Genomic DNA, 27990 nt, shown 5'->3' on the forward strand with positions numbered 1-27990 from the left:
TTCTTCCAAGTAGGTCCGACTAGCTTGGTCTGAGGATGCCTTTTCACCTCATCTTCACAAAGGTACTTATTGTTGCCAATGAGGCATGGGGTACGAATGTTAAGGAACCAAGCTGTCACAGGCTGGGCAGCAAGCTGTATAACTTTTTAATATCTCCAGCCCACAGTGGCAGCTTTCTTCCAGCTCCTTTTTCCCCTCCTGGACAAACACTGGTCTTTTCTATTTTGTGTTGGCCTTTTATGGACACCACTAATTCCCATTCAAACACTTGATGACTATAATTTCCCTTTTTTAGAAAGCTGTTTGGAAAGTCTGGTTTCCCTGCAACTCCTAGCTGGGGCCTCCGGGATGTGTTCTGACCCAATAGGTATTTACATTATGGCTTTTGTGGTGTCAAAATATAAAAATCAAATCTGAAAACTTGAAAGCCGTCTTATGTAATTAGGCACAATTTACTCCTTTTATTTTTTCCATGGAACCAGCATGATCTAGTGAACAGCACACCAGCCTGTCCACCAGGAAATACACATCCCGCTCCCTGCTCTGACAAGTCCCTTTATCCCACATGCTACCCATACCCTTGCTCCTCTTGGCTGTCTTATCTAGATACACAGCCTCTGAGAATCATGGTTTACTATGTCTCGTACAGTCTTAACATACTGGGGTCACAAGTCTGGCTGCAGTCACTAATGTAATTGAAATAATTCTGTATCTGTAAAATGATTAGACCTTCCTAGGGAAGAGGCCATAATGTACAGGTCCCCTGAGGCAACAGCTTGTACGGTGTTAGAACAAATACAGCACAAGTACAGGACTTTTTCTCTTGGTCCACAGGGAAGGGGACTGTGCTGATTTCAAGGGACTGCTTTTTCTCTTTGGCTTGCATGGGAGGGCTTCTGATCCACAGGGACCAAATAAGAGTCTGCCTGTATTTTGCTTTTCTGTTCAGCTCCTACCTTTCTTTGAAGAAATCTAACCGACAGGAAACAGAACTCTAAGATATATCAACTCCCCACAGGGCCCCTCTGTGTCTGCCTGAGAGCAGCCTGACCCTCACTCAACCAATGGTTGTGAGCAGTAGAGTAGCACAAAGACCAGAGAAGTCCATGCAGTCAGGGTCTGCTCTGTGTGTTGGCAGCGAGGGTGTATGTTTGGACCCTGAAGATTTCCAAGGTTGGGCAGCCTTAACTCCTGCATACATGGAAGCTCTTCCCAAAACTTTCCTGCTTTGGGGAGCACCGGATAGGAACTCAGTCAGTCTGTTTATGGAGTTTCTTCAGCCTCTTTCCTTTTTCCCCAGCTGTCTCCACAGGGAAGATGATCTGATCTAGAGCTATGACTGCTTGAAAAAAACAAGACTTTAAGAACATACAGTAGAAAACTTAGGTCTGATCCTGCAATGACCTCAGGGCACCCGATTCTTCCTAAGGGCCCTACCAGTGTCAGCAGGGCTCCAGCCAGGTCTCAGATCTACTTGAACAGAATTCCTTAGCTCATATCGTGAGCCAGATGTTACTTCCAGATAGTCACTCTGGCTAACGATGGACCCTACCAGCTGTCAAGATCCTTCTTCTCCCATCTGGTCCACTTATTTGCCCCCATAGCTATAACAATGAAGTTATTTTTTAAATCTGGGACTTAGTTCATACATTAAATCCATCTCTCTCAGATCTCAGGATAAACAAGAAAAAGTTAGAATAAAATAATGTTGCACAATAAAGTGAAAGTTAAGATTTTCAGAGAAACATAACCTTCCCCATGCTGCATTTATGCATATAAATATTCCTGCTTGTCTTCCTACATATATAATTTTGTATACTACGGTCTGTTATTAAATATGTACCATAATCATCCAGAATATACAATACAGCCATGTTAATATTTTTTCTATGGAAATAACTTTTTGATTTCTTGATGTCTGAGAGTTTAACACTACTGCTTTCACAACATATCATCCCTAGATGTTTATATTTACTATCAACTCCTGGGTTGACATGACTTTTCTGTGAACTAAAACAAAGTTTATATATAAATTTGCATACTCACAGGCTTGCAGCCATCCGGTATGATGGGGAAAAAATGTCATCCTCCCAGGATAAGTCTTGTATTTTCCCTGTAAATGCCTACTATGAAATGTTGTCTGGACATTAAATTGCCCATCTTCAATAGTGAAAGGAGTGGAGGAAGGTAGATATTTTATATCATTTATCTAATACAGTCGATGGCTGAAGCCAACAAGGGCAGATCTTAATGTGTCTGCTTGCCTTCATGCTGACAAGTGTTCCACAGAGAGAATTGAGAGAAGAGGGTTCAACTATCCAAATAGGTATTATTATAGGGGCATAAAGTCATCTCCTGCTCTTAAAGTGATAACAACCCAACAGTTTTGCAGTTCTCACAAAGAATGTGCAAGTTAACACTGATCAGCTAAAAGGCACAGGCTCACGTACATTCTGACACACAAGTATCAGTACTGTGAAAATGCCATTTCATCAGAGCTTCCAGCTTTCAGAAGAACAGAAAGTTTATTTAAAAACTTATTTCCATTTTCCTCCTTCACAAATACGCAAATAGGCGACTTTCAGAATTTTATTTGCTGCCATGAATCAAACATTTCCAGGCCATTTTCATCAAGTTCTTCATTATTTTAAAGCACATATGTTTCATAGACTTATTCTTACCCAAATAATTTTGCTATGCACAAAATCTCTCATGGTGATTATAGCATCACAAAGGCACACGTCACAATCAGGAACAGGGTCCATTTAAACATTTCTCGTCCTGAAATATGACAGTAAAACTCACCAGATGAGAAAAGATGTGGTACCAAGAATAAAAGCTTAAAGGACTTGCTATTGTCATCATTTCTGAGCATGTCTATCTCTATCCAGTTTATTGTTTTGATACTATGCAATCCTGAACCATTAAGTGATCACACTGGCTAGGGACAGAAATTACATAGAACTAGTATAAGTGATCAGAAACTGGTTCAAATCTGTAATGCAACAGAAGTTCAGATGCACTTAAACCACTTTCAAAATGGCTGTAACTGGTTTAAGATAAACCTGGATGGATGTAGTATCAGACTTAACTGATTTGGGCTAATTAGTTTATTGTACGTTTGTTCCAGATCCCCTCCAGATTCAAGTTAACTCAGTCCCTCACCACCCCAGGATGCTTTGAACCTCCTCCACAAAACCTCACCTCATAAGACAGGTAGGCTAGCCTTGGCCCAAGCTACCTGCTCCAGCTGACCAGGGAGGCATGGTCTAGCGCCCCCCAGCTTCTGACTTGAGCTACTACAGGCATGAGGCTGCGTTTCCAGAATCAAAAGTGAATGTCTGTTCACTTGCTTATTGGTTCAGTTTATGCAGTTTAAACTAACTTGTGAAGATTGAATTGATTCAGCCTTGAGCTTTTTGACTATCTGTACTTATTAAGACTGGAGTATCAATGTGTTAAGACTTATAGAGCAGAAATATAGGGCTAGAATGGACCTTCCAGAGGTCATCTAGTCCAGCCCCTGCCTGACGCAGGATTATCCATATCCAAACCATCCCATAAAAGTCCCTGTCTAACCTATTACTAAAACTACAGTCAGCCCTGTCACACAGCCACAAGGCACAGCACCCTGCCCTGCCACATGTAAAGCAGGGGGACAATGCCAGTCAATATCTTGCTGCTGCAGGTATATTGTTAAAGTACACTTGAGAGATCCAAGAAAGAGGGCCCTGCCCTCACTACATATTGGTATTGTCCCATTTGAGGCCTTGATGCTGCTACCTGATTTATACAGACAGACTTCTCTTCCTATTCATTTTAAATGGGATGCTGCATGTTAGACCATAATGTCTGGAAGTAGCTATACTGAAATCAGCTGGATGCAACAGTCTGGCAGCCTACACAGATCAGATTGCAGAGGTCAGGGTTTGCTTTTACCAAAATTCCCTTTCATTCCAAGTGGAGTTTTTGAATTGGTGGTGTCCTGCTTCCACCCAACAGACTTGGAAGACAACAGGCTGCTGTAAAGCTAAAGGTTGTAAAAATGCAAGAGGAAGAGAAAGCATCTTTACTAGAAACAGAGCCAGGAAGAGATTGAAATGGGAAAGCATGCAAATTCTTCAGACAGTTGTAACTGAGATAGTATCTCAAAATACCCATGGATTAAAAGAGAGCAAGCTCAGACCCCCAAGATAATTATGAAAGAGAGAACAGTATTGATTCATAACAGCAAGAGGAATTGACTTTCTGTGAAAGGACTGGAATTCAACTGTCATTTGCAAAACAAACAACACCCCCCCCAAACTTACTATCGAAAGAAGTTTCACAGGCCTCTGAATAAGGGAAATATATCTTAGCAGCTCTTGTACCATACCCCCCTTAAAGACAGCTGGCCCTATCCTTCAGCTGAAGAGTTGATGAGCTTCTGAGATATGAAATTTACTTTTATGTGCTCTGCCAGACTCCAGGCTCACAACCTGGGAGGATAAATAACAGGGACAAGTTGAAGTCACTTGTTTTAACGAGGCTGGTTTGCAATTCATCTCCCCAGCAAGGTACAGCTTGACCTTAGGTGACTGTGGTTAAAAGGAACAATGATGCAGTTGAGCAGTGGAAAAATAAAGTACAACAAAAACAGACAGGCAGGGGCCATATAACTAGAAGAATGTTAACTGCTCTACTAAATTATGCACAATACAATTACAATATACCTAGGCCATCCAGGCTACCTTAGTCATTTTCAGTTTGAACTTTTTTAACAATGTTACAGAAATCTTGGATTTTACTTGAGGAAGAATGGATGAGTTTGGTGCTATATTTTCTCTCTCATAAGATACTGTAAAGGTTACTTCTGAAAAGAATGTAACAACAAAACTGTAATATACCTGCCCATGGTTGCCATTAGTTATCTCAGAATACATTGGATAGGTCAATTCATTTGCAATTCAAATTCCCCATTTAAAGGTAAAGATAGTCAACAATTTGCCCTAGGGCTCACCCAAGCTGTTTTGGGAACTGAGTCCAATTCTAAGTTCCTTAACCAATCATCATTCTTCCCTGAGATGTCTAAGCAACCACACATTCAAAGTGTTCAGTAAAATGGGCATTAGGCAATATTAAACCTTTATTGGATGCTGAGCCACAGCTCTGCTAAACTAAGAATTTCCAACAAAGCACCAAAGAAGTTGTTACTTCTACCTAGTCAGTGCCTCCAAAGTTGTATCTAGCATCAGCACTATTGCTTGAGCACTCTGAACCCATCTGAACCTTCTAGCCCTTATTTTTGTTAAGGTCAGCACATCATGGAAGATGGCCCCATCAGTCAGCAAAGCAAGGAAACTGAGGTGTCAATATAGCATACTGCTGTCATAAAGGAACAGCCTGCATTTTTAGTTATTAGAAATACAGAAGCTGCTACGCTGAGCTAACTTAGATTGCAGTTAGGCCAGTATCCTGGCTTCTGTATGGTATATAAACCAACACATCAGAGAAAGTGCAAAAACCAACACCAAATCTCACACAGTGTACCAGGAAATGTTTCCTACCTCTGTTTATTTTCTTAAAGCTGCTAGTTTTAAAGACTTTTAATTTTTATATGTTGGCTCAGTTTAAGGGCTAGGTTTTATTATAGATAATGATGATAAAAGTTGGGATTATTTTCTGAGATGGAATTAAAGAGCTATATTAATGGAAAAGAGGCTAAGCGATAGACAAAAAAAGTTGATCTGCTCCCTCCCGGCCTGGATACTGGTGGGCTTGGCGATTGAGAACAAGGCACTCCCTGCAAGGGGACACACATTCACCCTCGAACCAGCTACAGCTCTACCAAAGCTGCAATAAGGCCCACTGTGCTGCATCTTTCAGATTTTACTTTGTGGGCACAGCAAAATGACAGACATGCCTTTGGCATATATTCATCCCAAATATTATGCAACTTGGTACGCTTGCAAGAGCCATAGAAAGCCACAGAACACAGGGCAGCAGCCACTAATTCTACTGCTGAGAAAATTGCTAGGGTTTAGGGAGGTTTTTTTTTTCTGCACTTCAAAAGGGTGGACACTGGAGCCCTCCCCTCCCCTCCACATGCTTCTGATGGCAACTAGCAATGCTGCCCAATTCATGCAGTCCTGAAGGACACTCTGTATGGTTGAGGAGCCCGTGTTAATATTGGTCAATTTATTATTAGCAACTCCCAATCCCTACAAATTCAAAATACCTGACTCACACATCTGACTCCTGATGTATACAGTAGGAAATTCAGCTTAACTCCTTACCCCTGTGGCAAATTTAGAGCTTTTTTGAGGACTAACTCTAAGTGAGTTTAAAGCTGGTTTAGCCAACCAGCATGGAGCTAGGCCTTGGGAGAATCTTTCCATATGGGCACATCTACCATGTTAAGGACCTGCATTAAAACAAAATATTACATCAGGGTCAGGGTGCAAAGAGGCTGAACTGATATAACCATGAAATGTGAATAAAATGTAATAGTGCCTATACAGTATAGGCAAAGCTAACTGTGTACACAGTCTGGGTGCCACAAGGTTATAACACACTTCCCTATCCCAGAACATATTGCTGTGCAGGTCAGCTCATTCTTGTGGTTGTCCTCACCCACGCACTTTGGGTAAAGTGGTCTTATGACGTCACCTTTCCACTAAGGGACTGGTGCCAAACCACAGGCCATGTGGTATGAAATGGGAAGTTTCTAGGTAAGGAGAACAGAAAAACTAGAAGAGAGCAAGCAAATGAATAAGAACTTTATAAACCAATAAGCCTCATATAAAAATAGTCCACAATTCACCTAATATCTCATAGTCTAGCAACAAAGTCTGGCTCAAGCAAAACTAAAAGAAAGCCATTTTAAACTAGACAGCATGTTTCTTTTGCAGGAGGTTTGTGATTAACGTGTGGAAACCATACTGTGCACCACTGAGGCAGGCAAAACAGTTCCCTACGATTCCAAAAAACATTTGAGTATGAAGAAATACTATTTGCAGCTATACTAGCTAAGATAAAAGTGTTCAAGCCTCAGGTTTCCTGCCAGAAGGTAATCACAGGGTGAAAAATATTACTGTTTTCAATCCTAAAAAAATCCTCTCCTCTTACATATTTCCTAGATCATCACAACTACAACCTCATGCCAATACTACCACTGTTTTCAAACACATTTTATCCCTTAACGTGGAAAATCATGTGAAATGACACAAAACCTATCTCGGGAGCCCTATAAAAAGTGGTTCTGTATTACAAAAGCAGCTTTGTGCATCGTGATAAAGGGATGGCTGCACATAGGATTATGTTAAGGTGCACATAGTAAATTGTGGCAGCTGAAGTTATATAGGGGGCATGCTAGCTTGATCTGCCTTTCCAGAAACTGGTGCAAGCTTTTTTTTTCCTTCTTCACTGGAAGCATTTTGGAGCTCATATCAGAAGTGACTTACTATAGGGTAGAGTCTTTCTAGCTCATCTGTGGGGTATGACAGAGAGGCTGTCACTTCGGGAAAAAAACAAAATTTGCTCAAGGTTGGAAAGCAAAAGTCTTCCTTTCCCACTCCCCACCCCCTTGACCCTGGAGTATACTATGCCAAAGAAACCAAATAGCCTATAAGTGATTTACAACTTGGACTTCAAGTACATGCACATTCTTTATAAAGGATACCCTTAATGTAAAGCCACCATAACCTGGTTACCAGCTCTACCTAGCTCCATTATCAACTCCCTCTGTATAGCATGCACCTTGCTGTTAAACATGATTCCCAAAAACATAATAGGATGGCTGGAATAACCACTAACCAGACACGCTGGAATGCCTGGAAGAGGCCAAGATTAGTCATTTGGCATGGATCCTGGGGAAATGTAGTTTTACACATCCCACTTCTGGGCAAAAAACATTTAGTGCTTTTGGCTGACTGGCAGGCCTCAGACTGGCTTCTCTCTCTCACAAAGCACAGTATAAATTTCATCAGTAGTGACTACAATAGCTAATTGTTGGAAAGCTGCTTTCACTGTAACCCCACTTTTTCAGTTGCTCATATCTCTCTCAAGCAAATTCCATTTGGACTGTGCTTGGTCTCAGCCCAGAGATGATTTCTTCTGGATGTGTTTCAGCAGGATCTGTCCATCCATTTTTTAGCTCCTGCATGAGTAAAGTAATAATAGTGCATGTGCCTTGCATACACAGATCCAAAGTGTGGTTGATACATGTACATCATATAAAAGATCAGAGGTTGAACAAATTTTGTTCTAGTCTCAGATCAACAAAATGACATTATGTAATAATAGTGAATTTGTTTTTAAGATATACAAATCAAGGCAGCTACAAGGTTATATTTTAATATTACAAAGCTGATAGGAGAAACATTCCTTTCCGTCAGTAAAGTGAAAAGCTAGGACTCTGCATAGACTCAGAGAGCAATTCTGATGAATAAGGTTTCATTTGTACAATCATTTTACACTTAAAATTAGTTATTTGGCAACTTAAAACATGTTCCATCCTGGTAGTGATAAAAAATAAATATGATTAAAAGCCATGGAAATTGGACAGCTGTCATCATATTTTTCATATATTAAACTATTGCAGATGACAGTTCCTTCAAAATCTGATATTTGTCAAGTGATCCGAAGAAGGAAATAAAGAAATCAAGGCTAAGAGCAAATGGATGGATGGAAAAATAAATTGCTTCAAGTTGATGTGAAAAGATAATCATTCACACATAGGAAGAGGTCGAAAGAACAGGTGACAAAAATAGAACAACGCAGTTGGAAGCAGCTGATGTTAAATTACCTAACAGAGATAATATCCGAGGTGATAAATTAGAAAACCTTGAGAACAAGGAAAAGCACCTAATGAAGAAATATTGCATTTCCTACATGGCGCCAAATTCTCCAAAACGTATTGTACTAAGATAGGCACCAACAAGGGCTCACAGGTCCACTCCAGAACTGAGCAAGTCCTGATGAAAAATGTTCTTTTGGGTCAATTTAAATTTTTGCAAACTCAGGCCAATTTTGGTGAATTGTTTTAGTCAAAAAAGGCTAGAAAAAGCTGCATCATTATTTCAAATCAAATCATTTTACTTTTTTAAAATTCAAAATGACATTTTTCTTTCAAAATTTACTTAATGTATATTTTAAGAACACTGGGGGAAGGAGAAGCTTAAAATTAAACATTTTATTTTGAGCTGAATATTGCCTTAACCTGAATTATCATCATCATCATCATTTACATTCTGATTCAACCAATTAACCAAAACCTACAGCTAAATTCCACCTACATCTCAGCACCCCTATGAAGTGGCTGTAGAACTTGTAAAATCCTAGCCATTTCATACAAGTGGCTAGAAAGAAGCAGAATCCTTTTGCAAACTGGTCCCAGAATGTGACTGGTTTGTGTTGTTCACAGGCAAAAAGCAAACACTGTAGAGACGCTTCAAATTAAGACTTGTTTTGAACGTAGAGCAATCGTTTCCATTCTGTTCCTTGAAGACCAATACGAACAAACTCTCATGCTGTGCTCTGGGGCCTGGTCAGACTCTAATTTCCACATTGGGGCACCAAGCGTGGCCAGAGGTAACCAAAAAAAAAAATCATTGCTCAGGCCAGTCTGTCGAGCCCAAGGATCATAAATTTGACAAAACCGACATTTCAAAGTCCTTGTCATATTTATTGACTACAAAGGGCATTTACTGATGTACAAAGTCATGCCAGCTACCATAAGAAAATAAAGCATGTTTGGTAACTGGCAGCATGATATGCAAACCTCCAGCTAGTGAGAGTTTATTCCAGTAACAAGCCACACACTGCACAATGATGAGGTTGTCTTGGTCACCAGCAAGTCTACTTTCCCAATGTAGACTTTGTTATTAAACTATCTATGGCATAAACCTCCAGGCACATCCAAGCCTGAAACCAGAGAGATCCCAGTAATTAATGTTTTCTGGTCACCAGCTGGTCTCTATCTCCCATCATCTCCATCAGTTTTATTTTCCCTCAATTCAGAAACCAAAAAAAAGGGAATGTGTAAATGGCAGATTCACTATCTCATCCCATTCGCAAATTATTGGCAGACATGACAGCAGTTCTGTTATTTAGGGAAGCAAGCTGGAAGCCAAGCAGACAGCATATTCCCAGTTTTCGTAACAAACATTGTGTTATTTCCTCCATACGTGTCTATACTTTTCTCAGTTATAGGCAAGAACTGTACAGTAAATGTGCAGACAGAGGGTAAAGAACTGCCCTCCTGTGTGTGTGTGGAGCCGCTGTGAAAAGGGGAAGGCAAGGGATTTGAAAAGCCATGGAGTTCTTTAAGTATTCATCAATGTGGAAGGTAAAGGGCAGGGCTTAGGGAAGTGTCGCACCAGTTCAGCACCAACAGGATGTGGGCAGCGTTTGAACTTTGATTCTTGCGGGGCGGGCAGGGGAGGAGGGTCTGCAAAAACGAAACAAAACTGGGCAGCCCATCACGATGCCCTAATAAAATTGGAGACACCCCAGGTTATGATTTTCAAATCTTACAGAAGGGGTCTTGTCTCTTATGGCAGGGCTCACCCCTCCCTCCCCCAAGCTCTCCTGTAATTCAAACCCTGGATGTGGGTCTCCCAACTATAACGGAGTGAAACTTTTTAAAAACAAATATTACATTTGCCAAGAGATGGAGTTGTGAGATGACTAAAACTAGCTGCTAAATCAGGATGATTTTGACAAATGGCTTTAGCCAAAGAAACTGAGAGGAAGTTTAAAAAAAATGTTGAAACATTTAAATGTTAATATTTTCAAATGAAATGCTTTATTTCAGAAAGACCAAGGGGGACTCTTTTGCCATTTTCAAAATAACATTTCCTCACTAAATGGTATTTTTGTATAAAAATACTGTTCATTAAAAAAAGTCCTATAAACCCAAAACAAACTGTTTCAGTTTGAACAAAGCAAATTGCATTGATACATTTTTTTTCCTGTTACACACACACACACACCCTGTTTTTGTCCTACATAACCTTCTCTCCACACCCCCAGCCCTGATGGTGGTTCACAGAGTCACAGATGTTTGGGGTTAGAAGGGACCTCTAGAGATCACTGGATGCAGCCTCCCTGTGTTTCCCCCCCTGCTCTAGCTCTAATTTACAATATTCTTGGATCCACAGCAGAAAAACTTCCCAGACCTTGAATCATCTCATGTACTGCCTCATCCCCTTCCCACAGGCCTCCCTCAGGAGGTTTGAAGTGGAGGGTAGGAGTCTTTCAACACTGCTGTGACAAGAAAATCCCCAGGGTTTTTCAAGAGATGTCCCAGAGCGTGGCTTTCTCTCTGTCACTTCTGGCTCTTTTCTAAATCTAACTAAGACTCAGAACACGTGGAGCTGATTTTTCCTGTGGGGGAAAGGGGCCGGATTGAATCCCGCTCCTTCCTTCCCCTCTTGGTGGCTCCCCCCAGCCAGTCCTCAGCTATTTCTTCATCACCCATTGCTATAAGAACAGGCACCCTACTCCAGATCAGAAGGAATAATGTAGAATGCATCACACACAATCCATCAGCAGCCAGGATTAAGTTAATATCTGATGGCAAGGCAGAACAATAATGGCTTTTCCATAAATTTGTAAAGATACTTTCAATTAATGACCCATTTGCTGGATTATGGCCCAGCAATCTACTGTACATCTTGCTGACAGATGACATGCACAGAGAAATAACTAGAAACCATTTAGGATAGGTAAGTCTGGAATGGATTTCTAGCCATCGCTGGCAAACTGACTTTTCCTAGGGAATTGTTCCAGAGGCATAAACGGAGGTTGGGGATCCTCCAAAGGACTTTTGCCTGGAAAAAGTAAATTGCAGACTGGAGTTGATCCTCTGTCTGAATGGAAGGGATGTTAGTTGAGTAGGTGGTTACGTCAGTACCTGGTCCTCATATTGGCCTGCCACTAACCTGATACATTTGGCAGGTAACATGAGACCTAGTTAGCCTAACTCTGGGAATCTGCCACCCAGCCTGTTGTGGTCTTGCCATTGGTAAGAGCAAAGGCTGGAAATTCAGCAAAATACCGCTCCTCGGCTTACAGTAGGAGGTAAGGGACAAACTGAATGCACAGCGGTTCTGCACACATGCACTTTTGTTGGCATGCTACTGTGCATGCTACTGTGCACTAAGATAAGACAATTTCATCCAGTGCACCGTACTCTTAATTGCTCTCCAGGTAAACATCCATAGCACTGATTTAGAGAGCAAGGGGAAGGCACTTGAAGGCATTCACACATGTGAAGAGCTCTTGGGATTGTGCAAATGCAAGTTCTAGAGCTGTCCAAAAATTCATGATAAAACTCATCCTCTATTGCCAGGGCCTGAAAAAAGTAAGTAGACATTGAATGCCTGTTTGCAAATACATATACTTGTAAGCCCAACTGGACAGTCATTAGCTGAGGACCTCAACTTTCCCCATCATTGCAATCACTGGCAATGAGAACTGGTCAACACATTTTTAGCCAGCATCATTCTTCAATTTCTTTCTTTTATAAAAGTACATTCCTCACTGGGTTTTCCTGCAAAGAATCCTGTCTCCCACTTGCTCAGCTCCTAAAGTCTCAAAGGTAACAATGTTACCATATTTACTTGATTCTAAGATTTAACATTGACGAAGAAGCCCTTTGCCTTATTATCACACATGAGGCAGTGGGGCACTTACCTTTGCTCCATACTGGCAGGCTCTGTCCCTGCTGCAGCCTGGGACACTGAGCACAGCCCCAGCCTGGCCCCATGGCAGCAGCACACAGCCTGCTTTGCTGCTATAGGGGAGAGGGCTAAGGCCAACGGCTGTGCTCAGTGCCTCGGGTTGCAGCATGCACAGAGCCTGCCAGCACAGAACAAGAGTAAGAAAGGGGGGCAGGGGTAGAAGCAGGGAGCAGAGGCTAGGAAGTGGGATGGGGGGTGGGTAGGGGGCAAGCTGTTTGATCCTCCCACCTGCCCCCCTGCAGTGGTGGATGGATGAATTAAAGATGACTCTCCAATAATTGTAACAAATGTACAAATTTTCCATGAATAGAATCTAATTATTGGGGGGGTTGTTTTACATTCAGGGTCATCTTAAATTTAAATAAATTGCATCATTTTCTTGTGGCCCATCTACACAACAAAAGGAGCTGCTGGATGGCTCTTGGCCATGTGAGAAGGCACCCGGAAAGCATTTTTTTTTTGCTTGCCTGTACATTTAACCCAAGTTGAGGTGCCACAGCTCCTTATTTCCACTCTGCCTAATGATCTCTCCCAATTTCTGGGGCCACTCTGTCCTGACTCTCAGGAGAGAATCTATACATTTTTCAGTGAAAGGTTACTTCAAATCTTTAGCACGGTATTCTGGATACCTGTTTGTGTTAAAATATCTTGGTATAATATTTTTGTCCCTCTGTTCTTTTATCTGGACTATTGACTTCTACACCTTCTCTTGAAATATCCAAGAGCCAGTTATAGGTATGCAGGATTCAAGCTTTGCAACATCTCGGAGAGACATTTCATGCAGCACCTCTGTGGGCCAGCAGGGAATAGCACCCACAGCATTAGAGCTAGTTTACTCAGGCAACCTTCAATACCAAAGGGACTAAATCTCTATTGTGATTACACATTTTTGGACTGGACTCCCACATATTAATGCCTATTGACTGACAGAGGAAGAATACATTTTCATCACCTCCATTAATCAGGTGTTCTTGCAGCAATGTGTGACGCACTTTAAATAAGTCAGGTTAAGTACTTGTGTACACAAGGAAGCTCTCAGAAGACAAGATGATGAAGAAACCACATTTTGCAAGAACCAATCAGAGATGGGGTGTCAGGTGTTTTGGAAAATGTAACTGCACTTGTAACATTTATCACTTTCTGCAAGGTGTGACACATTAGTGTTTAGCTAGGGTGTTCTCCTTTGGCTTGAAAATCAAGATGATGTAAGCAGCTCTGGAAAGACAGTCATAACCACCTTCCATCACGCGCACGTCTACTGCTTTGGGAGAGCCCCTTGAGCAAGTCATATCGATTCAGCCTCTTTTTTTTTTTTTTTTAGGATGGCCAAATGTAAAGACTCATCTAGATATATTTCATTGGGGAATCATCATGTAAATATCTAACAGTGCCTGTTACATGAACCTAACCACAAAATTAAACAGTGGCAGCTCCTGCACAGATATGCTACAGAGGATGCAGAATGCATGCAAAAGCAGGAGAGAGTTTTAGCCTGGCAGGTGCACTCAGGAGTACAGGGGGACAGGCGAGCCACCAACAACGCTATTGCTGGTCAAGGCTGGGTAACTACCAACTGCCTCACCAACACTGCATAGCAAGACCTGTTGCACAGCAGACCTCCTGACATGACAGTCCACTGCCCAGACATGCTGATCCAGCCCCATCCCTGTTGATATCAAAAGGGAGCTGAAAGCAATTCAACAACTTTGAAAAAATCAGAGAAGTCACCTCCAGCCAGTGCTACCTGGACATTTTAGCCTCTCCCCTCTTACAAGTGTGGCTCAGGCTCTCAGGGACCATAACCAAGTTTTTATTAAGCTCTTAGATTGGTTTTACTGCAAAGCAATGCTAAGAGTTAACAAGCACAATTACACCAGGACAATAGCTGAATTTAACAATAGCTTCCTGTAATTGTCTAAGGCAGCTCTTACTGTAGAAGAATCATCTCATGATAAAACCTTGTTGGTCATTTACCATCATTAATCTATACTGTCAAAATAAATTAGGTGCAAAGGAGCATGTTAATTACAGCATAGCTGACACTCTAGCTTTAATTACCAGGTAGCTGGTGCTCTAGCCTTAATTATCATGACTTCAAAGTAAACAGTGTCAGATAAAGATCAGTCTCAATCTCCATATAGGGCTATTGGAGGAATGTGTTATGATTGAGTGGACAGTATTAACTGGCATTGAGTTTGCAAGCTCTGCAGTTAAAAGCACTGCATTATATCATTACCTCCCCAAATTACTCTTTATTTCCATCCACATTAGTCAGCTCTATGGGCCACTTATTCCTTTGCCTATGACATCTTAAATTAGGGGTGACCCATTTTGTCAATATCTTGCAACCTAACTTTATTTATAGAACACTTTACACTAAATAGCAAAAGCTTCCACTGTCCTTTTATACCTTTTCATTTTGCATTTAACAGCTACTTATTCATTTAACTTACCAGCTCTAGTTATGTTTTTATAGCTTGCGGTTCCCATTTCAATATTATTTTATGTCATTTTCTGGAAGCTTGGGGTTTTTGGAATAAACTCAGACACCTGGGCTGCATGTCTTGGTAAGACCTGGGGAGAAGAGCTATCAGCATGGTACAGGCCTCAGAACTCCCAAAAGCCCATATCTGCAGCCCCAAAAATGTAGAGGGGACCACAGATAAGCAACACTAGCTCCAAGTACCAACTGGATTCCTTAGAAGACTTGAAAATTAAATGCCCTGTCCCTTTTGCCATTGTCACTTATGCTTAATAGTGCACAGGACCACCAACCAGGGACAGGAAACACCAACTATACACAGCACTGTATAAAACACATAAAAAAGAAAGAAAGAAAACAGACAGCCCTTTAGGTGAAAAACTTCCCAGGTAAGGAAAGAGGTGGACAAACTACACATTTGCAATGAAGTAAGCAGCTTTTACACCAGTATAAGTCCGAGGACAGCCTCTGTGCTGATGTGACTTATTCAGGTCTGGTGTAGAATTAGCCCTGAAAGAATCAGAATTATAAAAAAAAAAAATACACAGTGTAAATGACATTCACGTAGATATCACTGGTCTGCTTTCAGCCTGGAGTAGCTATTTGCTCAATGCAAATAGACTATTACTTGCCACCTTAACTGTAAGATCACAGAGTGGGGAAGTCGCTTTCTGCTTAATGTGAAACTTGTGTATTCCTGCTCACTGAAAAGTAGCACAACTCTAATACTGCCAGACAGTGCACAGAGCACAGCAGCGGTAAAACCTGTGAAATCCTGGAGATCATATGCTAGCAGAAAGACTTGTGTGTTCTTGCCAAGTGGAAAGTAATAGACAGCCTGCTTCCTGGGTGCTCAGTTTATCCTAAGGTGAGAAGTAGATTGCTACAATTATAAAAAGCAATAAGGTTCTTGAGGCACCATTTCCAGCATGAAAAGGCCAGTGGACAAGATTTTCAATGGAGCTCAAAAGAGCTGCGTTGTTACCTTGAATTTAATGTCAATACAAGTTGGGGGACGGAAGAAGTCCATGGAGGAATTATTGATGGAAAGAATCAAGACTCAAAGTCAGCAACATAGATACTAATTCTGCGGCTCTTCAGTTTTTTAAATGCCCAGTGTCACATGTTCTGGGATGACTGCCAAATAGCAAAGTCTATTTTTGTTAAAATTTGGCAGAGATCAATTCATAGAGTAACCAATGGTGGAAATTTCAGAGCTGAGGAGAATTATTGTGATTTGGGTGTTTATTGAAGCTATTAACATGCATTCAGTTTAGCAAAGGCTATTTCTATTTCTTTCTCAAGTCACATTTATGGGATATCAAGACAGGGAAACACAGCTCAGCTACAGCCCATCCTCTTATAACCACAGCTTCTGTTCCTTTTACCCTGCATATAAAGGCTATCATAACGGGATGGCCATTTTATCTGTCAAATCTGTTAAGACAAAAGTGTACAGCGGCAAATCCTAGCAGCCTTTATGAAACAAGTGTTTGTAAGAGAACTCTTGCTTATTTGCAAGGAGAGCCATTGGCCGCTGCTGAGTAAGAGAATGAAACCAGCTGCTTTTGTAATATCCCAGCCCAGGGGCCAGTTGCTGACTTGGCAAGGCTTTCATGAGTCAGTCCCACCGCTCGGTTTGTCTTTGGTCAGCAGTGCAGAAGCCCCTCCTGTAGTGAATGCAGTGGAATTACAAGGGATAAACAAAATGCAGATATTGAAAAGAAAGACCTTGACAGACAGGAAAAGTTATTTGCATGAGGTTCCATCATTCATTGTGACAGCTTTGCTTTGCCTGCGAGATTAATAGCTCTCCGGGATTGTGCAACAGCACTGTGCAACTCTAAGGGCAGAGTTTCTAATGTAATATTTTTAATTAGCTAAGGTCACATTTTTGTGCACTGCAAGTTTACAAGAACACTGCTCTTCACTCTTTCCTAGTATGGGGGCAAGCTCCTTCTTTCACAGGGCTGTGGAAGAGATTTTTTTTAAAAGGTGGAAAAAGATAGGCAGAACTGAAATACAAACGTAGCCAAGGTAAAACAACTCCCCTGCCCTGCACCTCAAAGCACTTTACAAAGGAGGACAACATCACTATCCGTCTTTTACAAGTGGAGAAACTGAAGCATATAGCAATGAACTAACAAATGGGCACTGCTTTTAGATTGCCAGCCTGAGGCATCTTGCCCCAATTTTTAGAGGTGGTACTCACCACCTGCCATTGTCCTTAAAGGCGTTGACTTCCAAATGTATTCCCTGAGTTTGGCTTCCTTTTGATGAGGCTTCATTGGGCCACTGGCCTTTAAAATTTCACTTCTAACATCCCACTGAGTTCTGAGATCTTTATTAAGAGTGGAAGACAGTGAAGATAAATGGCAGCATATTCCCAAGGTCATTCACTCATAGTACCAAAAGGCAAAAATCATTCACAGAGAATCATACAGATGTTCATAATATGGCCCTTTCTCTCCCTCTTTGTATTTTATGATGAGCCATAACATGTTTAATTCCATACTATCCACACACTGTCATCATAGGGGTCCCCATGTCCTGGACACTCAGCATAGCTTCAAGGCACCCTCATTGAGAGACTCCAACTCAGAAACCAACCAACCAAACAGAAATAGGTAAGCTCGAATTTGGGAGAATGAGAAGGTCGCAGAAGAAAGGTGCTGGTAGGCTGGTAGGATACTTCCAAGCCCTGGCTACAGCATCGGGCTCTTTTCACTGTACTCCAGGGCCACATCCAGATCAGTGCAGACGTGCAGTATGTGGCACCACAGACCCATCTGTGGCACCACGCATGGCACATACAGGAATGCCCCATGCTGCTACCTTGGGGGAAGGGGAGGTTTGACCCCAGGAGATCCTTAGATTCTTGTCATTAAAAAACCCCACACCAACAGCAAAGAGTAGCGGTGCATGTGGCAGCAGGGCATGCCGCCCAAAACCAGAGCCTGGCCAGCCAAAGCAAGGCTCCAGCTGCCTGCCAGGCGTCCAGCTGCAGGAGCAGCACAGCTGCAGTTCCTTAAGGCCCCCAGAAACCCAGGTAAGGCTGTTGGGGCCAGTCCCCTACCCAATCCAGGGTAACCTGCAACGTGTGCCAGTGCTACTTGTCCCGAGGGAAACAAACAGCCGCGCTTGTCTGGATGTGGCCCTTGATGCAACAAACCAGTCCCCTTCCCAGCAGTACTGGCAAAATAAGAACACTGCCATTCTCCATCTTAGTGAGGATTTCACAGCCTTACAATACAGGTCCCAGAAACCCTAGTGCTTTCTTAATATCATTGACTGTGCAGGTCCAAAATCAAAAATTCCTATGAAACAGAGGCCAAGTGTAGCAGATTCAAGTCTGAATTCCAAAGAGCAGAGCTGTCTGCAGTGCTGGACATTTTCACCACTGTGAGAATCTGTGTCCTTACTTACTGCTAGTGGTAAGTACCCCACATCTAAGGAGTTGATCCTGCAAGCTGGAGAGCACCTAGAAAGTGGTCAGAGCCAAGACTGCTCAGCATCTTGCAAGACCAGGTGATAAGGACAACAGTCACTGCTGGTTTGCCTCTGAAGGCACTGAAGGCAGTGACCCTCCAGGTGTGTCTACACTGTCCCCTCTGGTCCAATGAATGACACTTCTAAATGCCCTGCATATGCTTTCCCAGTCACAAGCACCAAACTCAGAAATGCAACAGGGAAACCACAGATACAGGGGCCTTACTGGTGGCTATTTTCCAGCACACCAGGCACAGGCCCTGAGAGGGCACATCCCAGGTACAACTTTGCTGTCATGTTGGGGTTTGGCACACATGTGATTAAGGATGTGTGGGTGGCTTCTGCTGCAGAGCATCCTTCCCCAGGTACACACTGCAGACAGATTCCAAAGACTTCAAGAGGAGCAGAGGTAGGCCAACAAGGAGCCCTGTCAGAAATCCTGTCTTTAATAGGCACTTTTCTCTCTAAGTATAGAGAACACCATGAATGCCAGGGCCACGGGACTCATGGAACACATCCGTTTACTGGAGCTTCACATTATGAAGTTATCTTTGCAGTTTAGTAACTTAACTACAGTAAGTGACTTTCCTAGCCAGATTTCCTGTTACTCAATACCCCCACTAAAGACCCATTCCCTCCAGAGCCCATACTACAATAGAGTAATTTCTCTACTTGTAATCTCAGCAAACTTCTGTTCTGTGCATTAAGAACAAAATGAATCCCCCCCCAACAACTCAGCTCCTGTCACAATTACGCCAGCAACTTGCTCTACAAAGCAACAAATGCCAAGAGTACTGCTGCTCCAGCGCTCTGCAATGCATCAATAATTAAGGTTCACAGAGCTCATGTGTGAAGAGTTTCCTGGAAAGCACATGCAAGGTGGTGAGCAAACTAATCTTTGAAGGCTGGAGCTCAGCTGTTCCTAAATTTGTGCTGGGAAGCACACTTCGGGAATTTTGTGGAAACCCATACACACAGTTACTGTTGTTCATGGGCCTGCAATTAAGGGGCCAGGGATGCATTGCACCTTAGCTGCTCTGCAGTAATTGCCCCTATGCCCCTGGGGAGAGCTAAAGCAAGGTAGATGACCCTAAATGAATCAGGGCTAAATTGCTTTGGTTCAGTTCTCACTTATGCTGGGGTAAAAGTAGGCACAGAAGGACAGTTACTCCAGAGTATGCAGTGTGATAACTCCCTGTCCTCCCTTAAAGCACAAAAGGTATGTGCAGACTTGGGAGAAAGTCAGGGCTCAAAAGCCCATTCATAACCGCCATGACCCTTTGTCTGTAGCCATCTGAAAAAGGACAGACTGTTGAGCACCTGTGTCAAATGTACTGATTTTTCCCAAAGGATTAACTAGCATGAATTGTGAACTAGTAAAAAGAACGAAGGTTTCCACACAAGCGCACTCTGGCTAGATGCAATGAGCAAATTCTCTGCCCCCTCCCCCCCCAGCAAATTTGCTGTTTACCCTTCAGCAGCTTATGAACATCCAGTTTGTGTTGTAATCTGCTACTCCTTAATATCAGCTATTTCCAGGAGTTAATATCTAACCAGCTTCTTTTTATTTTAAAATCTGCAAGTACACTTAGTATATACGAAAGCAAGGTACCAACAAGACCAGCTGGAGCCAGACACTGTGAATGCTTGCTTCTCCACACATTCATCCTGGATCCCAGCAATACATGTTTGCAGAAACTCTTCTCAGGTTTCAAACGGAAGTTGGCAGTCTATACCAATATTTGCTGGTTGTAGAATATAAGCAAATAGGAGAAGAACACCCCTTTTCCCTTGTGCCTTGAAGCAGGATTTGAACACAAGGCTTCAATGCCAAAAAGATGGTGCATAAACACACTCTGCTCTCTTCCCCTCCATCATAGTAGGTTCCAAGAAATGCACTCATTTCTAAATTTAAAGTGTAATATTTTTAGAACAAAACTAAACCCTCTTGCCTGATCAGACTATGGCACTCCCTTCCACCAGTTGCTTCACTGGCACCTCCATGCCCTCAGAGTCCTATATTTGTGTCCCCCCCTTCACTTTGCCTAAAATGCCAGCGTCAATAGCATTTTCATTCCTGCCTTATGCATGAATTTTCCCATCCTGGCCACAGCTTCAAGTCACTCCTACAACACTTATTCTTCTGCAAGGCCTAAAAAGAGTAAACAACATGGGCCCTCTGCTTCAGCATGGCACAGTGGGAGGAGGATGGGAGAACTGAACACCTTCCAGCATTTCCCCCTGCATCTGGTTTGATCAGCGTGTTAGGCTGAAAGCTCAAGGGCACAGACTAGCTTGGGCCGAGTACATTGTCATCGTCATTGTACAAGAATGACTGACAGAGTGGGTCATGTTTTCAGCTGTGCTATAACACCGCCTCCTGTTTTACAGGTGCAGTTTTGTGCCTACAAATCACTGTACCTCATTTCTGCACTGAGACTGATATTTGGGTGCAAACAAGTAGATGTCTAAGCAGTAACGTTTTCACCAAAACCGAGTTGCAATTACAGTGATTCACAAGCAGAAAACTACATCTGCAAATGTGAAGGCTTGTACTAAAAACTCTGAGTCTTAATGAGATGGTAGAGAAATGTACTATAACATGATAAAAATTAGTAAGACTTTACATCTTAAATAATGTTGAAAAAGCTCTTTAGGGTTTTTTCCATTAGGTCTTCATGAAAGCTATAAAAAGCCATGACTTTTACATGGGAAGGTCATATTTTTAGGGTCATGAACAGGAACATGGAAAACTTTACCTGTTCTCAAAACTTTCAGAGCAACCAAGAACAACTCCTACTGCTAAATAGGTCTACTACTGCTTCGGTGTTGCATGCTGTCAAGATTCCTATGCAAAGGTTTCTGATGACAATAAGACAGTGCCTGATGGGAGCTGTAAAAGAATTGTACTGGGAAAGGAAAAGAAGTGAAGGATGACTTTCTAGGTTGCCTTCAAAATGGTTAATAAATTTACTCTAATCTTCTTTATAAATCATGAGCACGGATGAATGAATAAAGACTGTGTGTGTTTGCAAGCTGATCCAGGTTTCTGCTAACATATTTTTCTATCTGGAACCACTTGCCAAATAGTTTGGATGAACAATTTTCAGCTTGTTTGTTTGCAAATTGCTCCATCTGATTAGTCCCCAGTCTCTGTTTGCAGTGGTTAATTGGTCTCTGAAGTCAGATAATTTTGTTTGTGCTTCCTGATTGGATGACAAACTTTCTACACAGGAAGGTCCAGAATTATGAATGGTTAAAAGGCAAACCTACAAATATTCCTGGTAAGGGAATTCACAGGCAGAAAAGTCCGCCCCTAAAGTCCCTCACAAGATCAAAAACTTAAACAGTACACAGAAGCTGCACAAACACAGTCAAATCAAACAATTGCCCTGTTTCTTTTTTTTCTTTTTTTTCTGGTTCTTTAGCATTCAACAAGCTTTAGAAATCATTGTATAATATACCAGTTTCTATTTCCAATAAGAAAACATTGAAGACTGTGGTAAATACAGAGAGACCCTTCACCATCTACATATCCTGAATATGTTCACTTAAATCTTCAATGTAACTGTCAGAAAAAAGGTACCTTGATACCAGGCACCAAGACTAGACTAAACAAGAATTTATATGTTTCAGTAGACAAGGATCTAAATGTGTCTACATTCTTGATTTTTGCCTGCAGGGTGTCCTTAGCCAGAACTTCAATATATGGAGTAAAAACTTGATCCCACTAAAAATAATAATAATAATAATAATAATTAAGGGCAAAACTCCTATGGAGACTCCTAAAGAATCTTACAGCCGGGGTCTGGCAAAGAGGGGGGCAGGGGGCACAAATCAGTGTTTTACAGGAAACCAAAATCAGAATCATATGCCCAGCTCCCCAAACCTTAATCTTTTAATCTCATGTAACAGGATGAGATGAATATAAACACATTAACCTGTCCAAACTGGAAATCTGTCAAATTTTAAAACACAGGAAACAAGAGTTGTTGTTGTTTTGTTTTTTTTTAACAGGATGTCAGAGTTGCTACTGTGGATATATGTGAACCAAGGACAATGTTGTTACAGGAGATCAAATTACAAACACAACCCAACAGAAAACAAATCTCAAAATGTCATTGTACAAGATTTGACAAGAAGCACAGCTGTTCTCATTAATAAAGTTAAATGCTGTCCAGGGAGCTTTGGTAGAATAATATTAGAAGTTTACCCACGGACATCAAGTTCTCCGCAGTTGAATCGTCAACTTGTTTGCATAAGTTAATGCTTATCTTACCTTATGTTCACTGTGATTTTACTAAACGTATTTGACCTGTAAATGCTAAAAGAGCGGCTTTGCTAAAATTATGAGTTGTCGGAAATTCCAAACAGATAAAAAACTGGTTAAATTTCTTTCCTTAGAGCAACACACTCAGTTATTTAGTGCTTCTAATGTAATAACTCTTGGTATTTGACACTGGCAAGAACATTATTCTTACCAATCAGTATCACCATTTCATTTATATTTAATGTCTAGCACAATCTTGCTCTGAAGACAGTTTTTCAGCTGTTTACAAAGGCTGGTGCAGCATGTGTATGCACTCTGGCTTTAGGGAAATGGTTTACTAAAGTTACAAACTACACAAACATAGAATATTTTCTGTAATTAAATATATATATATTTCTCACCTTGTACCAAGGGCCATTAGAAACAGGGCTCGTTCTCAGAATATCTGCTCCTTCATTTTCTTCCATGTTTTGTTAGTTGAAAAGCTTTGATTTCCAGGGAAAAACATCAAATAACTCTCCGGGCAAGACCAAACCAAACCAGCTAGACTCTCCAGTACTGCATTTTGCTAAAGCATTTCAGCAAGCTGAACACAAGCTTTTTATATTCTCTTGAGCTAATCCAAGATTTCAGATCACAGTTCCTTGCCGGTTTTCACAGGTTTGCTACGAGGTACACAGCATGGCCTCTTCAGGACTTGACAGCTCCTGTTGTCAGATATTTATCTCCCTCAGATCTTACTTGCAGATCCAGGTTTGAACATAACAAATGGCAAACCAGATTTATTTGCTTCTCTGGTACTATAGCAGCCCTGACACTGAACCTCTGTTCACGTCAAGAGAAACTTGACAACTCAGTACTAATTCAACAGTGTAGCCACACCCCTCTGCTAGTCTAGACCATAAAACCAGAAGCAAGGTCACCCAGCAACCAATCACTTCATGTCAGTAAGGGTAATAAAGTCAGCTCACATTCACCTTATTACCTGGGTGGGTAAATATTTTTATTAAACGAAAGGAACATAGAAGGAGAAAAAAAAATGGCCCTTATTCTTAGCTGGGCCCGTTTATTTTGAATGATGTATTACAAAAAGCCTACCCAGGAGCACCGGGGGCACTTGCGATCACAGGTAAAACCTACTTGCATTCCCAGAGGGCTGACTCCAGCCCTCCAGGGCAGCAGTCCAATCCCACAAACATGTGGGCTCAGTCCTCTAAGAGTTATGCACGTGCTTCATTTTACTTAGGGGGAATAGCCCTCCTGAACTCAAGTGAACCTTGCACGACAGTAAATTTATGCCCAAAAGTATTTCAGAAAAGACCAACTCCCCACGAGCCATCACAAAATCCTGAAGAAGATGGGGAGTCTGAGCAAATGGTCAAAAAAACCAAAAATCACATTCTGTCAGATAGTGAGAAAAAGGGAGTTTTATGGAGTGCTGCATTTCTTTGCAGGGAGGAAAGACCATCTTATTGTTAAAAGGGACACTCACTTTGAAAAACATTTTTTGTCCAAAAAACATTGCCCACACCATAGCACAAGTAACAACTAAAATAACTATGTGAACACAGTGGGGTTGAGATGGATTCTGTCTGTTTACTTTGGAAATCTGGCAGCCTATATGCAGACTAAAACTTAAAAACTGAACTGTTATCTCTGGTGCCAAGCGGAGACAGAACTTGACCCAGAAGCCAGCTTCACCACGCTTCATGAAAATTTGGTCTCTGTCTGAGTGTTGTTTTGACTTGGATACCCAAAATGAGAGGCACCAAAGTTCACTTAAGGCCCTATTTTCTCTCTATAATCTATGACCTATGTTAGCTGCACAAATCCTTATGAACATCTACAGTGGAATAGCCAAAACACTACCCTCTAAATTGTTAGGACATGCTCTTGTCAGACAGAGTGCTGCCTCTGGATACATAAAATATTTAAAAATTATCCAGTGTCAAAAGACAAGCACAAAAAAAAGAGAAGATGCAGGTAACTTGCCCAGGTCATACAACAGGTTGGATATTTGTGTTTTCATTCATCATGTTTGTTTTCATAAGCAAGTTTTTTAGATATCATTTAGTTTCAAATATTTTTTTTTAATATAATTTAGTTTGAAATTATCCTTTGGGGTCCTCAAGTTTAACTTCTGGCATTTCATATTTGAAGAAATGCATAAGCAATACACAAAGTGCATCTTGCTCGCTCTTAAGCCTACATTACTTACAAACATGTTGCGTAATCCAGATTGACATATTCAAATAGTTAAAGGTTTTTTTGTAAAGTTTAAGGTTCTTGAAGACAAAGTCCATATGGAGACGCAGCAAATCAAAGGACTAGCATATCAGCCTGGGAGGAGGAATGCTGGATCTCTAGCCCTGTCTGACACTGGCTTGGTAGCTTTGGGCAGCTAATTCAGTTTCTCTGTATCTCAGGTTCTCCATCTGAACAGTGGGGTGTAAAGGCACAGGTAACTGCCCAGCACTTTGAAGAAACAGGCAAGCAGATTACCTGCTCATTAAATTTGCTCAGAGTCAAGGTGAGGATGCACCGCCTGAGCTTACCTGTACACAAACGCTGGCTCCTGGGAACACGTGTTCTCCGCTCTGTAGCACAGACAGAAGCTGACAAATTAGGTGAACTGGCTACTAATGGTTCTGATGTCCTGCCTTCTGTGGTGGGCTCCATCTCTCTCTCAAATTTCAGAGGCATATGTGTAACCTAGCAGCTAAATGTTATAGTTAGACTGAAATGGTAGGAGGAATGGGTCACTCCATGACTGGGCTACAGAGATTTCTTGTGTACCAGGCACCAAGCCAGCTGCTTTGCAGGAGCAGGAGGAGGACAGAGTACTTATAACTTCCTACAGTGTTTCAACCCAGCAGCAACTGGAACTCCACTGACTCCCCACCTCCCGGGCACTGCTTTGATCACTTCTGCTCCCAGACATCAGAGAAGAACTCAGAGCTCAAGCTTGCCAAAAAGGAACTGAAGGAAGAGGTGAAAGGGGATTTATTGTCACCTTATGGGAATTTCTTCTAGCTGAGAAAAGGAGGGAACAGAACCACCTTTCCAGTCCTAGCTCTTTGGCCTCCCACAGCTGTGCAGTCTCCAAGCCAACAACTGTCTATGCAAATACAGCCTCATCCCCAGGGCTTTGAATTTATTTTTCTCTGGGCACTGTGATTAGCTACAGCCTGTGACTCCTCGCTCCCATTAGGAAACAATGTAAGAAAGAATGCTGCCTAAAAAATCCTCATTACCTACCTAAATCCAGTCAGCTTCTCTCCCTGCTCTGTGCATTACATACCTACACCTATTAGATTCTGGGCTGCGTCTTTGCAAACAGAATAGGAGATTATTTAAGTTGGCATTAAATTGCCTTGAGTTCTAAAACATGGGGCACCTCTACCTGCCGTGTGTGCTGCTGCATGGTAGTGTTGGTTATCTCTGCAACTGCACTTGAGCTGCGAGGGAGAGAGCTAGACCTTCATTTCACTCAACAGTATCCTAGCATTCTTGGGGCTGGTGGCAAGCAACAACAGGGAAATACAAATTTCAGAGGCATTGCTAGTTAGTCTGTAAGATGCAAATCTACCTTGCTTTCTGCTCAATTCAAACCAACATGGCTAGCTATCTCTCACTGGTCCCCCTCAAAAGTGGCCCTGTCACACAGGTTATACAAGAGAGAAAAGGTTCTGCAAAGAACAATTACAGAGGCAGTTGATACAAAGGAATAGGTAGAGCCTGTGGCAGTAGAAACAGAAATCAAGAGTCCAGCATCCTAGCCATGCTGTTATTGACCTAGGCAAAGAGCATCAGCAAAGTCCTATGTAAGTGACAGCAAGAGTCACTGTCTAGGTTACCAGGCTGCAGATCACGCTGAGGAACTTCACAGCTGAAAAGTAGGAGCTGCCCCTGTTTAAGAGCCAGGAGCATTGCATTAAGGCTGCAAGGGTGCAGACAGGTTAATAAATCTACACTTCAGCTGATCTGTGGTAGATATTTCATGTGTCCACGTTAACAGGTGCTGAACAGAAGCTCTAGGGTGGTTTACTCACTAACGAAACAATTAAATTACTGCAGTTTAGCTGCTGTGTACTGCAGGAGGGAAGCAGTTTTGTAAGCTGATGTAAAATTGCACTGGGCAGAGGATCAGCTTTTGCAGGGAAGCTCTGTGCGGTAAGCACTATTACAATGCCTTGCCACTAGCATAGTTCACACCAGTGTAATTTAATCCCTACTTTTTCTTGATTCTACACCAAACTCAAGTCGGTAACAATGATGCAGGGGTTAGTGTGACATCCATTTATTCACACTGCTTTAAACATGTCACCCATCCCAGCCCTTGCAGTCAATGGGATTTTGCAGCAACAACCTCTATAGGTTCATGTTCCATGGATGTCTGTGTGTCAGGATGGATGTCTGTGTGTCAGGTTGCTTTCTGGGAGCAGTCTCACTATAAAACTTGGTGATACAGCTGTAGCCCAGTCATGTTAATATCCAGCTAACTGCCCATGGAGACATGTTTGTAGCCTTGCCCTGCTCTAGTTTAGGAACTTGGGAGAAGATTGTGTTTAGCCCATCTTGGCCAGAGGGAAAGACAGATCAGTTGGATGCAAAGCATTTTACAGGGGGTCAAGACAGGTAAGAAGGACATTCTCCTCAAAGACTGGGCAAGGCCTCATTTAAATTTATCATATACAGACATTCACATCTGTTGTTCACTCCAAAGCTTCAGTCTTTTGCTGATATCTTCTCCTAGAATTATTCTCTGTTTTCTTCCACACCTCGATGAGATGCTGTCTATCCCTTGAACAAAAGTCTTGGCTCTTGATCACAAACTGCCTTCTGAATTCATTCATTCTAAAAGGAAAGAAGGCAGCCAGAAAATTTCAATTGCTTTGTTTCTGGCTCTATTTGCTTTTTCATTAAGAAGTCATTCACTATGAAAGATTCAAACTTTATGAATCAGTTTGCAAACTATACAACCTTTCTACTGTGCAAAAAATAAATTAAATTGGCTGCATTGT

The 27990-nt window shown here is 41.8% G+C and overlaps 1 protein-coding gene across 1 annotated transcript in view; it reads right to left on the reverse strand.

The window, feature by feature from the left end:
• Positions 1-23833, reverse strand: part of PDE8A (phosphodiesterase 8A) — a 246494-nt gene extending 222661 nt beyond the window's left edge. Inside the window, exon 1 of the mRNA XM_090028623.1 lies at positions 23368-23833. Coding sequence (XP_089884749.1) covers positions 23368-23433 — 66 coding nt within the window. The 5' untranslated portion in view covers positions 23434-23833. The remainder of the gene's footprint in view (positions 1-23367) is intronic.
• Between the last annotated feature and the right edge of the window lie 4157 nt (positions 23834-27990).

The sequence above is a fragment of the Crocodylus siamensis genome, chromosome 15 (assembly GCF_052110815.1).
Source record: "Crocodylus siamensis isolate JL-2025a chromosome 15, ASM5211081v1, whole genome shotgun sequence".
Lineage (NCBI taxonomy): Eukaryota > Metazoa > Chordata > Crocodylia > Crocodylidae > Crocodylus > Crocodylus siamensis.